The following is a 15,099-nucleotide window of genomic DNA, read 5'->3' as shown; positions in this document are numbered from 1 at the left end:
TATGCAAGTATACACAGATATCTGAGTGGTGGGTGGGTATGGACATGAATTATAGATAGGAGCAGGTGATTTATTATTTCTTAAGTTGCTTTGACAGACACCATGAAGACAGTTTTCATACGCATTCTCTTACTTTTGATGTGGAGACAAGTAACAGGAGGTGTTAAGAAATGAAAAGACTGTGTGTGAGTGAAGCATTGTTACATGCAGCTTTCTGCAGAAACTGCAGAGCTGTGATACAGCTGCAGAATTGTGTGAGAAGCAATCAGCGGGCAATGTAAGTTGCACATGCTGATAGTTATACAAGTTTTTTATTCACTGACCGGTTGAGAGGTGAAAATGAGGGTGATTTTTCTTTGAGAGTTTTAGCCAAGAAGACATGAGTATGAGATATTATGTTGCTTTTTCTTTTCTTAAATAGTTTACATATTCACCATTGTGGTTCTAAGAGCATCATATTGATTTGGCCTTTGTTCAGATGAGCAGCAATGTGTTTGGATTAACCCCAAGCTTGAAAGAGAGTGATTCTGATCTCACCTCACTGTTATGCTGCTGCTGGGATTCCACTTGTCACACACAATTTGCTTATACTGAACAGTGAAACCATATTTCTGGCAGTTGTCCATATCTGATAGCAATCTTTGCTGGCCACCTTGATCATCTCAACAATAGGGTACCTAATTAATAAATACTTATTTGGATTTCCTTTCCCAATGACATCAGTGGAACTAACATGATAAGACATTTCTGGTCTTTCAAGCTCAGGGTTATATTCAATGCTGAACCTACTCAGAATAGTCCCATTGAAATGAATAAACATGGCTATTGTAAATTCATTAATCTCAGTGGATCAACTCTGAGTAGATGTTAGTTGGATGTAACCACTGGTTTTGGAGATGCTCCCCATCCCCACCAAACTATGCCAGCATAGGGAAGTCTTATTTTCCACATCCACCCTGCTGTGGCTATTAAGACTGCTGGAAAGCACATTCACTCTGTGTTAAGATTTCAAGCAACATGTACTATTGTAAGGAGGTGACATTTTAAGACTGAGATTGCAATCCTATGCACACTTACCAGAGAGTAAGAAACATGACATTCAATGAGGCTTGACTTATGATTGTGTTGCAATATATTTCCTACCCTCTTTCTTTCCTAGTCTTGATTAACTGTTGATGAATTAATAATTGAACTTTAAATGTTAAATTAATTACTGTCCTTGACTAGTCAGTGTTACTTAGGAAAAATCCACAAACAAGTCTGAGTGAAGAACTGTGGGAGGTGGGGGGGTGGAGTGCAGAGGGCAAGAAAACACATTGAATCCAGGCTTCCAACAGTCAGGCTCCAGCACCTTATATCTTGTGCTACCAGCAGTGCCGGATTTATGTATAAGCTAAATTACGTATATAGCTTAGGGCCCCACTCTCTTGGGGACCCCCAAAAAATTTAAATGGGAAAAACTGGATGTACGTTTCCAAAATATAAGATGAAAACATTTAAAATAAAACCTACATACAGCAACAGTGTTTTGTGTTCTGTAGGCTCCTATGATGTGAGTCAGGGGTCAGCAAAGTTTTTGTGGCTTGGGTCAGTTCACAGTCCCGCAGGCGCCACAGTGGGCTGGAGTGCACACATTCACACACGCATGCGCATACACTATTTTCGGCACTCCATCCAGTGCAGAGGAGGCATACGCAGCTTCCCATTGGCTGCAGGAGCTTCCGACAGCCAATGGGAAGCTGGCCAGTGTTGCGGTAAGGTGGTTCCCGCTCTGCTCCATGCCAGTTTAGCGCAGCGCACAGGAGTCAACTGAGTGGGCAGAGGGGGTCCCCGAGCTGGTTAAATGACCCCCAGGCTTAGGTTGCTGACCCTGATGTAGGTAATGGGCCCCGCCTGCTACATAAAGGGCCCCATTAGCTTCAGTAACTTAGGGCCTCATCAAACCTAAATCCGGCCCTGGCTACCAGCATTCTGTTTCTACTGTACGTCTGAAACTGAGCTCGAGGCTTAGAGGGGACCACCTGGACTGCAGTTCCAGCTTGCTTGTAGCACAAGCAAAATTTTACTCCGGAAGTGTGGCCCAGGGGGGAAAAAGCTTGTGAACCACTGACCTACAGGTCCTCCACTTTTCTTTCACAGCTGCTTATGGCTGTTCTGCATTTTTGTTTTTTTAAAAAAGTGGAGGAAAAGAATCTCAGAACTAGTTGAAATATTTATTCATTTTTAACTTTCTATACACCATCTTTCAAATTACAAATTCAAACATAAATAATATGACACAAATAAAATGCAGCTTGTGCAGAGTTAAAATAACAGCAAACGCACTAGAATTAAACACCCACAAGAGCTTGAGATAATGGTATTTCGGTGCTCATTTGAAATATACTTATTAATGTTGGCAGAGGAGAGGTGATTCAATAGGAGCGGAGTCACTACAGAAAAGGCTTTCTCTCCACCCCACCGTTGCTGCTAAATGAACCTTTATTGGTTGTCCCACAGCCAGGATGACCTCATCAGCCAATCATAGCAATCAGGAAGGGAAGAGACTAACCTGATCCTAAGCTGTAATTTCACCCTAAGGCGTCCTAGTTACATGGCTGCCTGAACAGGTGCGATTATATTGATCTCTCAAACAAGGCAATAATAGCAATTTAATTCAGCTCAGTATTATGTCCTTTTAAAGTGATTGCCTTTCATATGCCTTAATTCTGATGACTGACAATATTTTAAGATCAAATAATTTATCCACTTCGCCTCTTGTTGAAGGTGTTTCTCCTTTTTTTGTGCTGATGCTAACATAAAAAGGAAAGTTACATTAAAAATTTGGAGGGGTAAGATATAAAGGCTCTGGGGAACTGTTGCCTGGATAGAATTTTGATTGGTGGTTAATATAATTGGCTGGAAATCTTTCTGTTTCTGATTTATATTCTGCTTGGGACTGTCTCTCAAGCTCATGCTAATCAGTAACTCATTTTTTTCTATCAAACAAAATTTACAGACATGAGCATAAACAAAAGCATTCTGCCAGGAAGGTGACCTTGCTCTCTCACAAGCAGCATGTTAGTAATTGATTTTAATGTTACACTGTTGTTGATGCACTGGGCACCTTTCAGGGCATAAAGATGGGTAGATTTTTTTAAAATAGAGAATTATTGAGAGTAGCTGGCAAATACTTTGTTTTGCTAAAACATTTCTGAAGAACAGGAGCAAGTAATATGAACATGCCCCATTTGCCCTTAAGATAAATGAATGCTATGCTGCTAGAATTCTTGTTGATATGTATCTGTTACCCATGAGGCAAGGTGAGGCAACTGTCTCAGGTGGCAGGATCCACAGGGGCAGAATCCACCCCCTCTTCAGCAGCCCCTGCATACTATCTCTATAGGGGCCTCTCAAAGACTCTGCTGGTCTGCAGAAGGTGGATTTGATTCTCCTTGATATTCGCTCACCTCTTCTTCCCTGGTGGCAGGAAGGGGGACAGGTGCCACTTTGTGGTTCACCTCAGGTGGCAAAATGTCTTGGGGCAGTCCAGAGGCAACTGCTATTGGCTGCTCCTCCAGTCTTGATTGCCTTGTATCAGCCTGGCAGCGGCAGGACTCTTCAAGCTGCAAAGGCTGGCAGACAGCAGTGGGTGAGTAGCTCATCTGAGCACAGGCAGCCAACAATCTCTCCCCACTACAAACTGGAAAATTTCAGCAGCAGTAAAGAAGGGCATGGTGCATGTGTGGTGTGTATATGGTGTAAATGTGATATGTACTTACATGGGAGAGAGTATGGGTAGCAACGCCCAGTTTGGCTCACTGCGCCAGCATGTAGATGCCAGATGGCTGGCCAAGGGCGAAAGTGACCCTTTCATGATAGTTGCATTTTTCTACTATCAGTTATTCCTTACAGTGATGCCCCTTTAAAGGGGACATCCTAATGCTGCTGGTCTCACTAGTTGTATTGGTTGTTACTATACAGATAGTGGCTTCTTTCCTGCTTCTGAGGAATAAGCAGGCAAAATTCTCCAAATTTATGCTTGATTGCCACTATGTGAGTGTGACTCTAAAAAAACTTATTTTTCTCCTTTCTCACTCACCTTCTTACACTTCCTTGAATTAATACATTGTGCAGTAATATGCATTTGTTTCTTGTTTGAGCATCGCCAAGGTTCTTTCATTCATGGTGATGTATAGGATGATGCTTGTGCAATCTGACAACTTTGCAGGCTGTAAATTGAATGTTTTATGGCCTGTTGAAAATGTGAAAAGAAAGCAACAACTGCCATCGGCTTCAGTATTATGTACCTAATAATTTTCTAAACCTACTGGAAGGCAATTTATAACAGCTTTGATGGTGACGTTGCCCTGGCTTATGATACAATCCCTTATGTGTCTACTCAGAGGTAAGCGCCACTGAGTTCAATGGGACTTAACACCAGATAATGTGAGTAGGGACCCAGGTGGCGCTGTGGGTTAAACTACAGAGTCTAGGGCTTGCTGATCAGAAGGTCGGCGGTTCGAATCCCTGCAATGGAGTGAGCTCCCGTTGCTCGGTCCCAGCTCCTGCCCACCTAGCAGTTCGAAAGCACATCAAAGTGCAAGTAGATAAATAGGAACCGCTCCAGCAGGGAGGTAAACGGCGTTTCCATGCACTGCTCTGGTTCGCCAGAAGCAGCTTTGTCTTGCTGGCCACATGACCCGGAAGCTGTCTGCGGACAAACGCTGGCTCCCTCGGCCTATAGAGCGAGATGTGCACCGCAACCCTAGAGTCGGACACGACTGGACCTGATGGTCAGGGGCCCCTTTACCTTTAATGTGAGTATAGGGTTGCAGCCTAGTTATTCTGCTTTCACAAAACACTTGCAAAAGTTTTGGTTTTTTTGAGTAACAAGTAAGAAATAGATCAATCATAATTTTTAAACAACCTTTCGGGATACCGTATATCCAGAGTTATGTATGCAGAAGGCCTCTTGTACAATGGAAGTGTTTAGCATCCTTGTTCACCACCACAGCCTTTTGTAGTCCCTGAAAATCCTTGCCTGAGTGTTTGGGGGATGCTGTATGAGGGGATAATTCCAAAAAATCAGGCAGTGGCATCTAACAAGAGTGAGGCACTTGACAATATGCTAAGAGATCTATAAATGTTACTGATTTGTTTTCTTTCATTTATATCCTGCCTTTCTTACATCACAAGTTGTCTTCCATCTAAGCACACCTTTGCTTCAGCAAGGTGGCAGTTTTGTGTACCTTCACATAATACCCAAGGATACATTTATATTCCTTAATACTGTATGTGGAATATGGCCATTTATTATTCTTATTCCTCATTAGTAGAACAGGGAGGTTTGAGCAGCCTTCTCACTCCCCACTTACCTGGCTGAGCCAACAGTGATGCCAGACTAATTCTTCTTGTTCAGGACATAGATTATTTTCATACCAACACAGCTGGCTTTTCATCAGTGTTTGCACTGCTGATAATTTGACAACAACTAATGACTGTCTGCATCAGATATCTTAAATAGGCAACTTGTTAAAAAATAGTAAAACAGGCTTCATAGTCATGCTGTCCTAAACTGCTCTGCAAATTGATGCATGAGACACCGATGACACAGTAGCTATATAAGTAAGCAGAAGCAGCTGTCTTGCTTTTAGCAATAATTCACTGAGGGTTTACAGTGATAAAACTTGTTTTATTGGGATGAAAGCAAAAAAGACTGTGTATCGGCAGCAAATAGTGAATCACAATTCACTGAAGGAAATACTAAAACAAACATCCATTTAACCAATTTTCTGACTACCTTATGCTCTGCTTGGCCGTAAACAGTAAGATCGTTCCACTGCCTAATAATGGTCTTGAGCCATGGAAGGATAATGAGGCTGCAATCCCTCACACATAGCAGTAAGTCCCATTGAATTCAGTGGGCCTTGCTGTTGGGTAGATAGGCATACCGGTAGGATTGCATTGTGAGAGTTACTCACATAGTTTAGTATGTTGAACCTCCTGCTAATGTATTTCACCATCAACTGGGCAATGCATTACAAAGTATGTGTAAGACATCTTGGCAAGTGCTGTATTCTTTAGCTTCTTGGATCCCAAAATTAAGGCTTCCTTCTTAAGTATTTTCAGTGATAATTGGCTTTTCTGGGTGAACTTATCCTAAATGTCAGTTTACTACCCTGAAACAAGCATCAGCTCCAAGCATAGCTGCCAAGTTATCCCCTTTTTAAAGGGATTTTCCCTTATGCTGAATAGGCTTCCTCGCGAGAAAAGGGAAAACTTGGCAGCTATGGCTCCAAGATGCCCAAGTTCTTCTCTCAAGTATCAATTTGCATTTATTTATTTATTTATTTATTTATTTATTTATTTATTTATTACATTCAAAGCACCATCCAATTTACCAGATCCTCTGAATGGTTCATAAAATCCAAATACTTTAGAAAGCTAGTTCTACTCAGAATAGACCCATTGAAATGAATGGACATGACTAACTTAGCTCTATTGGTTTCAGTTTGGCTACTGAAGCTAGAACTAATGTTGGGTACAATTCAATAAATTCAAAAAGCACCATAAAACCATGAAGTGATGGACACGTAGTCAGGGAGTTGTTGCAGGTGAGCTGTGCAAAAGCAAGCTGATTTGCTAGCTCCACTAGAGCTCTTTTTATTAGCACAAAATGCAGGACCAGTCAGATACATTTTGGACTATCCCCTTTCGCATCCTCCAATCACGAGGTTGTGGGGTGGTACAAAGTTATTTCGGTACCTGTTTGCACAGCATCACTTTCCCCTTGAACAAAAGTTAATCGAAAGCAGACAAAGGTCACAGACAGGGCACGGCAGGCTGCTAAGGCAGCGAAAGGTGAGACCGAGGGCATGGCGTTCAGACAGCTGCGGCTTGTACATGGGCGGTGGTTTGCCTCGCACCCAGAGGTCAAGCCTTGGCTTATCTGCGGGCGGTGGTGTGCCTCGCACCTGTGGCCGATTCCTACAACCATCACAAAGCTGTACAAGATTAATAAAAACAATAACAAGCAGTACTAAAGGTGAAGCAGAATTGGTCCAGTTCTTGCAATCATTATTAAAAAGCCTGGGGACACAGAAATATCTTCCCTTGGTGCTGAAAATATGCTTTTGTAGACACCAGATGAACCTTCATAGGAACAGCATTCCAGAATGGGAGCACAACTATCCACATCACCTCATTACGTAAGTGGGGAGACCTGGAGAAGGACCTCTGATTATTACAGTCTTTTTTGCAGTGATTTCCATGCTGCTGTTGAACAAAGTAGGAGGGGATGGGGCTCTTAACCTCATGGTTTGCAAAGCGGGACCAAAGGTTTTCTCACAAATTATTACCTCAAGTCCTCAAGCAGGGTAAACAGAGCTGTGCCCACCCTGAGGCTGTTCACAATCATTCAAACAAGTCTCCGCCTATGCCAAGCTCCCTGCTTGAATGCCTGTAGATTCAGGAAAAGTTGGCTGTTAGGGAGGAAAAAAACAGCCCTGAATGGTTCTTGCAGATGCATGCTGACTTATGATGATGGCACAGGGACTATGGTTAAAGTAGGATGATATCTAACAAAAGTCTCTTGGGTGACTGATTTTCTATTGCTTTTAAAAGAATTCTGCTCTTCTGGGGCTGGAGCACATTTTTCTGTTTAAGCAGAAAGGGCTCCTGTTGAATCCATACTTCTTGTTGACACACGCTGCACAGAGCAGACTTGTAACACTAACCAAAAAATGGCTCTCTGCCAGGTTATAAGTATGGATCGTCCAAAACTGCCTCTATATATTTCTAAGTTCTTCTTCACTGAGAATGTCACTCTCCTCCGCCCTGCAAACATGCCTGCACTTTGCTTCCAGCCTAGATTGCCTTTCTCTGTGCCATGAGGCCAATTCTGACATAATCTCCCCAACATCCTGACCTCCTTGGAATTAGTGCCAGTGCTATTCTTCACCCAGCAGCTGTTGGATGTGATGCTGCCTACCTGACTTGTTTAACTCAGTGGGTTTATTTTACTGTATTGTACTATATTTTTTGAGTTATTCATTTATGCTGGGGGTAGCAAACTTGATATTGTCCAAATAAAATAAAAAAAATTCCTTCAGTAGCACCTTAAAGACCAACTAAGTTTTTATTTTGGTATGAGCTTTCGTGTGCATGCACACTTCTTCAGATATTGTCCAGATGTTGTACCTCAGCTGCCATCATTCCAAACCATCAGACATGCTAACTGGGACTGATGGGAGTTGGAGTACAACATCTGGAAGGTGTCGCATTGGCTATCCCCAGTTGATATATGCAAAGTGTAACAAAAGAATCCCATAGCAGAGCTTGAGTCAAATGAATTACATTTATATTAGCCATAAGTCATTGAAGACAGCAGAGCTCTGTTGTCATGTAAATGAAGATAACAAATGCAATGAATATGAAAAAAGGAAGAACTGAGAAAAGTAAGAGAAGAAGATATGTGGCTGCTGATCCCTTTCCCCTATTGTTGTGCATAAAAGAAAGAAATAAAGAAAAAACTAAATCCTAGTCCTGCACAATAAGGAAAAAACAGGATTTTGCTTTTCTAATGTGTGCAGTATAATCTGTCCTTCCAGGCAACTCCTGTTTTTGTCTGTTTACTTCAGCAGGATAAAGTCTAACAGTATTGTCTCTCATTATTAGAGAAATGCACATCCCTTAAAGCAAAATGTTCACATCCACTGAATGAAAAGCAATTCTTCTGTGGCTAACATGCCATGCCAGCCTTTCAACAACTATATTTACACGTGTGTTTTGGGCATTATCAGGATGAGCATTGAATCTGGAATAGAAATACATACTATCAAATCCCTGCTCATCTTTAAAAGCTTTGGAAAAATCACTGTTGCTAAAATCTATGTGGCATAGGGTTGGTATGGAGTTAAAATGGGGTAATTATATATTACCTCAGTCAGGAGTGATTTCAGGAGCATGTTGCTTCTGCTTAGCTTTTAAAAGACATTTAAAGTAGTACTGTATAATGTGCATTTATTAACAATATTTGGGAAGTCTTTTGCTTAATTTCTGTTAGCTAATAAATCTGGGGCCGAAAGAGGGGATCTGTGGGGCATAAATTATGACACAGAATGCATGTGTGAGACATGTAACTGATACAGTTTTGCAACCTTTTTTTTAAAAAAAAAGCAAATACAAAAAACAAAAACAAAACTGGCTCTGGTAGTTCTACATCTGTAAAATTCATTCCTCATTCTATATAGCTACATACTTTTATAGAGATTATTGCCATAGAAGCAAAACAGTAATATGGTGGGGAGTGCTGGCAATAAGTGGGATTTGGCCATCTTTAATACAGTATGTACACTGCATTTAATATAATGTAGGATGAACATCAATCATTTGAGGCTGGGAAGATTACTATCAATACACTGCATACCCCCCCCCTTTAAAACAAGATACTGTACTTCTATAGCTTCTTTCCTTGCTAGAGTAACACACATTCAATTACTGTTAATGAGCATGCTGTCCTTTCGAAATCAAGCCTTCTTGGTGTCTTATTTGGCTTTAAATCAAGAGAAGGCCCTCCCCCCCCCTTTCTTTTGGAGATCCATCACCGGCAATATTATTACAGATTTTCTGGAAACAAACATAGCAGTGAGTCAGACCAAACTGCAGGGACTTTCTCATTGAAGGACGAGATAATGAAAATTCTATCAATGAAGCCTGAATAGGGTTCAGTGCACTGACAACCTTGTCATTCAGATCCAAGTGAAGTAACATCTCTTTCCCACCACCATCTTTTATTCATAGTTAAAACTAGCGAAGGATTATTCATATTACACCCCACCTTTCTTCCATCCAACATGGGATCCAAGTCAACACACACGTGGTTTCCAGGAAGTCTCCCATCCCGGTACTGAGCAGACTGCGACCTACTTGTCTTTAACAAGGTGGTGGTCTTATGTGCCTTCAGACTATACCCTGGCAGTGGTCCAAATCTAGAGGAACAACAGGGACAGTGCATTGCATTAAATGCTAATAATATGCCTCAGAATGGCTGCTCCATGTATTAATTTATTAGGAATGTAGGAAGCTCCCTTATTCTGCACCAGACCATTGGTCCATCTCACTTAGTGTTGCTGACATTGACTGGCAGTGGCTCTCTGGGATTTCTCCCATACCTACCTGGAGACTTTAGGAAACTGAACCAGGGCTTTCTACATGCAGCGCAGATGCTGTACGAGTGAGCTATGGCCCTCATTATTATTCTTAAGATATTTTTGGTGTCTCCAACTCCTCGAAAGATTCCATCAAGGGTGTCTCCGAAAATTTTTACACATCACTTGGGAAGACAGGCGAACTAATAACAGTGTACTGGAAGAAGCAAAGATCACCAGTGTCGAAGTAATGATGCTTCAACATCAACTTTGTTGGACTGGTCTTGTTGTGCGGATGCCTGACTATCGTCTTCCAAAGCAACTGCTCTATTCCAAACTTAAAAATGGAAAGTGTAATGCTGGTGGTCAACAAAAAAGGTTTAAAAACTGTCTCAAGGCAAATCTTTAAAAATGTAGTATAAACACCCATCTTGGGAAACACTTGCCTGCAAGCACTCCAATTGGAGAACAGCCTTTACCAAAGGTGTAATGGGCTTTGAAGACACTCAAACTCAGGATGCAAGGGAGAAACATGCTAAGAGGAAGGCACGCTTGGCAAATCCACACCATGATCAACTCCCACCCGGAAACCTATGTCCCCACTGTGGAAGGAAGAATTTGCCTCCACAATCACTTACAGACTCATTGTTAAAACCGTGTTTATGGAAGACAATCTTACTTGGCTACGAGTGATCGCCAAAGAAGAAGAAGCATAAATAAAGTGGTAAGGAGTGCATAAAAGCAAGGTAGAAAAGAAGAGAAAAGAAAAGAATTCCCTCTGCACATTTTAAGCCAAATACTTTCTCCAAGCCATTTTTCAGGATTTTTGTTGTTGTATGCGCTATTTGGATGTTCTTTGCTGTTGTGCTGCTTTGCTGTTGGGTGCACAGAAGTCTGAAGATTTGCAGTTAATAGCAGGGCCATCGCTGATTGGTGCAGCCCCACTCCTTATTCCTGGATAATTCAACATGAGAATAGAGAGGAACCAGAATAGACCTCTGCTATAGATCTGCTTGATGTTTTCTATTCCTTTTGAACAATGACTAATGTTTGCACGATGAAGGGGTCCAGTAGATGGCCCCGAGCAAAGTGTGATCTGCCTCATGACCACAGAGTGAACTTCAGTGGACTGGTTATATCAAGAGATACCCCCCAGAGCAATTTTGTGGGCCTCAGCAAGGCAGGCTGGCTGCTACTGATGGTGTAGCTGGATAGCCTGCTTCTGGAAGTAGGAACAGGGCCAGGGATGGATCCCAAATACCAGTAGCTTTGGCGGGAGAAGGCTTCCTTGCCATTTAAGAGGCTAAGTAAGTGCTATAACTGCCCTGCCAATGCTGAAACCACCTGCTTTTGCAAGGATTTATCCTCTCTTCTCCCACCCATGGGAGGCCCAGGGAGATACCTGTGGGACATTTTAAAAGCATTGTCACACTTATATCCTGCTGCCACAGCATCAGATTGCTGCTATCTTCACAATCCATAGAAAGCCCCTGTGTAATTTATCATTGTCATCACTCGGCACTTATTATCTTTGCCTTGTTTACCCTCAGCAAAAAGCACTGTGTGAGGCAAGTAATTTCTGGCAGAAGGAAAACTAAGAATGAGAGAGAACAGTAATACATATCTACCCTGTGGAATGTGAACCTAGGCACAATGCTGGGGCACACACTCTTAATTTCTTTCCCCTCTAATAAGAGTTGGTTCCTTAATGTTTTCGTTTAAGCAGGCATAGACATTGAGTTGTTTGAGTTATCAAGATGTGCTGTCTGCGGAATGTTAACTACTGAATTCAGGTGTTAGAAACTTGACAGGTTTATTAATAGGGATATATACTGCTGCCTGACAGGGCTCCTACAGGCTTTCCCCTAAGCTACAGGCAGGGAACCTGTGGCTCTCCAACTGCTATTGGGCTCCAGCTTCCATGAGCCTCAGTCCGTGTGGTCAACTGTAAGGGATGATGGGGCTTGGAATCCAACTTCTGAAAGGCCACAGTTTTCCCATCCCTGGCCTAGATTAAGGACAAAAAATGAGGGGAGACTCTTCAGGCAGTGCACAATTAATTAATTGTTCCTGAAAATGGCCATCAGAGTGTCATGTGTCGCTCAGCATGTTCAGGGTCGGATGTGGGATGGCAGGCTCTGGAGGAAGATGAAGAGGCAGATAAGGAAGAATGGGGAGGGGAGGCTGGGCCAAGGAAGGCACTTTCCTGTCAGATGGTAATGTTGGAACAGGAGTCCCAGCAGGCAGCAAAATTCTTTCTGGAATTTTTGGGGAAAGGGCAACTCTTCTTCCAAACACCTGAGGGATTTTGCAAACCTAAATCTTTCCCTAGTTATTCACTGTTAGACAACATTTCAGTTCATGGCCATAGCTCTAGTCGAATTTCTCTGCTGACATTAAGATCTTGCTCTGCCTTCTGTTACAGGGATGCCCCAAACACTGAGCTCTACCAGCATGTTTACTCCTTGTGGCTTCAGCCCTCATCATCTACATCCATCCAAAGAAGGTGATGAAGGAGGGCTGATCTTTCAAGATGGAAACCTCACCTCAGCATCTCTTGATGCTTTAATTCAGCATCTTATACCTACAGCTGACTACTACCCCGAGGTAAGTCCTTTGCTAATGTAAGCTGCCACATTGCTTTCATGAACTGGATCATTAGGAGGAATTCGTGCTATGTCCATCATACTATCACAGCATGCATTTCAGCTTGTCAGACAGAATGATTCCCCCTCTGTTTTCACTTACTGTTCTGGGAGTTCTCTCAGCAACCCCCAGAGCCAATTTCAGGGGGGAGGGGAGGAGAGGGAGGAAAGCCCCATTGCACAAGTGGTGGGCCTTGTGCTGCCAGTGATGGGACTCATCCATTTCAAACCCCAGTTCAAGTGCTAGCTACCACTTTAAAAGTCCTAAATGATTTAGGACTAAGTTACCAATGGAACAACATCTCCCATGTGAGTCTTCATTCATGTTTCAGTTATTGTGGGAGATTTATCTGAATCCCAATGTTGTCGGAGGTTTGGTTGAGGGCTTTCAACATAGTAGAAGGAGGTCTGCTTGGTTTATGGGGCATTAAAATGCTATTTTGTTTGAATGAGCTTATGGGCTTGAGTTTACTGAATGTGATCTCCCAAACTGTTTTACTAGATCACTTCAAGTTTTATCAACAGTATTCTATACTATGTGAGGTGTAACCCACCTTGGGTATTGCTGTATTCAGTGGAATGATAGGGAATAAATATTTATGATTATGCGATTCTTGTAGCGCTCTTTCACACTGAAGTCGCATGGTTGCCCAAGTGGAAACGAAATTTGTATGATGACAAGAATTGTAAATGTTTGATGAAATGTAGGATAAACTGCAAGATAAATGGTTCTGTGTAACCCTTTGATTTAACCTGAAGTTTGTATTATTCTTCCTAGTCTTTATCCAAAGTCAAGGGGAGGAAGGGATGTTAAACAAATATCATATACTAAGAATAACCAACTTATTGCTAATTCTAGTTTGCTAAATGCTCATTTCAATTGCACTCACAGTTAAAAGATCTTAAGTTCTATTTAGTTCAATTACTTCTAAACATGTATAACTTAGGGCTCAATTGCAGCCACTGTTAACTTGGCTTTTGTTGTTACATCTAGAGCAGGCATCCCCAAACTGTGGCCCTCCAGATGTTTTGGCCTACAACTCCCATGATCCCTAGCTAACAGGACCAGTGGTCAGGGATGATGGGAATTGCAGTCCAAAACATCTGGAGGGCCGAAGTTTGGGGATGCCTGATCTAGAGCTTCAAAGTCAATAATTGCAAAGTTCAGCAAATTCTGACATTTTTAGCAACTTACACATATGAACATGATATATATCCATCTTATACTCACAGTTTCATATATTTATAGATTAATTTTGTCCTGTGAACGAAGCATGAAAAAAAATGGAAACTAAAAGTATGACAAAATTATCTAATTTCTTTGCCTGTTGGTTTGTTTGTTTTTGGTTGTGAAGCAGATATTTAACGTTGTTAAATCTTAACGTTGTTGGCTTTTTCTTCATGTAACACTGCTGGACTATACAATACCTTATGCATTTTGCATAGGTGCTGTTTAATTAGCTGCAACAATATTGGTTTTTATCCTCAACCATGTGTCTCAAAAAAATGTGGTTAACAGTTTTGATCTACTTATTACTTGAAATTAAATCATATTGTGTTCAATAGAATGTAATCCCAAGTAAGTGTGTAGGCTTTCCAGCATTCTGCTTTCAACCTGCTGGATCTCATTAGAAAAAAAAGGATCAATGGCTATATCAGGGGTAGGCAACCTAAGGCCCGGGGACTGGGTGCAGCCCAATCACCTTCTCAATCCGGCCCGGGGACCATCCGGGAATCAGCGTGTTTTTACATGGGTAGAATGTGTCCTTTTATTTAAAATGCATCCCTGGGTTATTTGTGGGGCATAGCAATTTGTTCATATATATTTTTTCAAAATATAGTCCAGCCCACCACGTCACCTGAGGGACGGTGAACCGGCCCACAGCTGGAAAAGGTTGCTGACCCCTGGGCTATATGCTACATCCATGGTTGGTAAAGGGTTGGAGGCAATATGCCTCTGAATACCAGTTGCTGGGAATCACAGGTGGGATGAGTGCTGTTGCTCTGAAGTCCTTCTTTCAGGCTTCCCATAGGCATCTGATTGGCTACTGTGAGAACAGCATGGACTAAGTGGGCCTTTGGTGTGATCCAGCAGGTCTCATCTTGTTCTTACAATCTAAAATACATACATTTGAACTGTGATCTTATACATAAATTGCAGGGAGTTGGGCTAGATCAGGCATCCCCAATCTTCGGCCCTCCAGATGTTTTGGACTACAATTCCCATCATCCCTGACCACTGGTCCTCTTAGCTAGGGATCATGGGAGTTGTAGGCCAAAACATCTGAAGGGCCACAGTTTGGGGATGTCTGGGCTAGATGATC

At 42.1% G+C, this 15,099-nt stretch overlaps 1 protein-coding gene across 2 annotated transcripts in view; it reads left to right on the top strand.

The window, feature by feature from the left end:
* Positions 1 to 15,099, top strand: part of RASGEF1C (RasGEF domain family member 1C) — an 86,566-nt gene that overhangs the window by 39,096 nt on the left and 32,371 nt on the right. For both annotated transcript variants that reach the window (XM_035105596.3, XM_035105595.3), the window contains exon 2: positions 12,556 to 12,737. In XM_035105596.3, coding sequence (XP_034961487.3) covers positions 12,558 to 12,737 — 180 coding nt within the window. In that variant the 5' untranslated portion in view covers positions 12,556 to 12,557. The remainder of the gene's footprint in view (positions 1 to 12,555; positions 12,738 to 15,099) is intronic.

The sequence above is a fragment of the Zootoca vivipara genome, chromosome 2 (assembly GCF_965207765.1).
Source record: "Zootoca vivipara chromosome 2, rZooViv2.hap1.1, whole genome shotgun sequence".
NCBI lineage: Eukaryota > Metazoa > Chordata > Lepidosauria > Squamata > Lacertidae > Zootoca > Zootoca vivipara.
The sequence above is the reverse complement of the archived record's forward strand: the minus strand, read 5'-3'. Positions and strand labels throughout refer to the sequence as shown.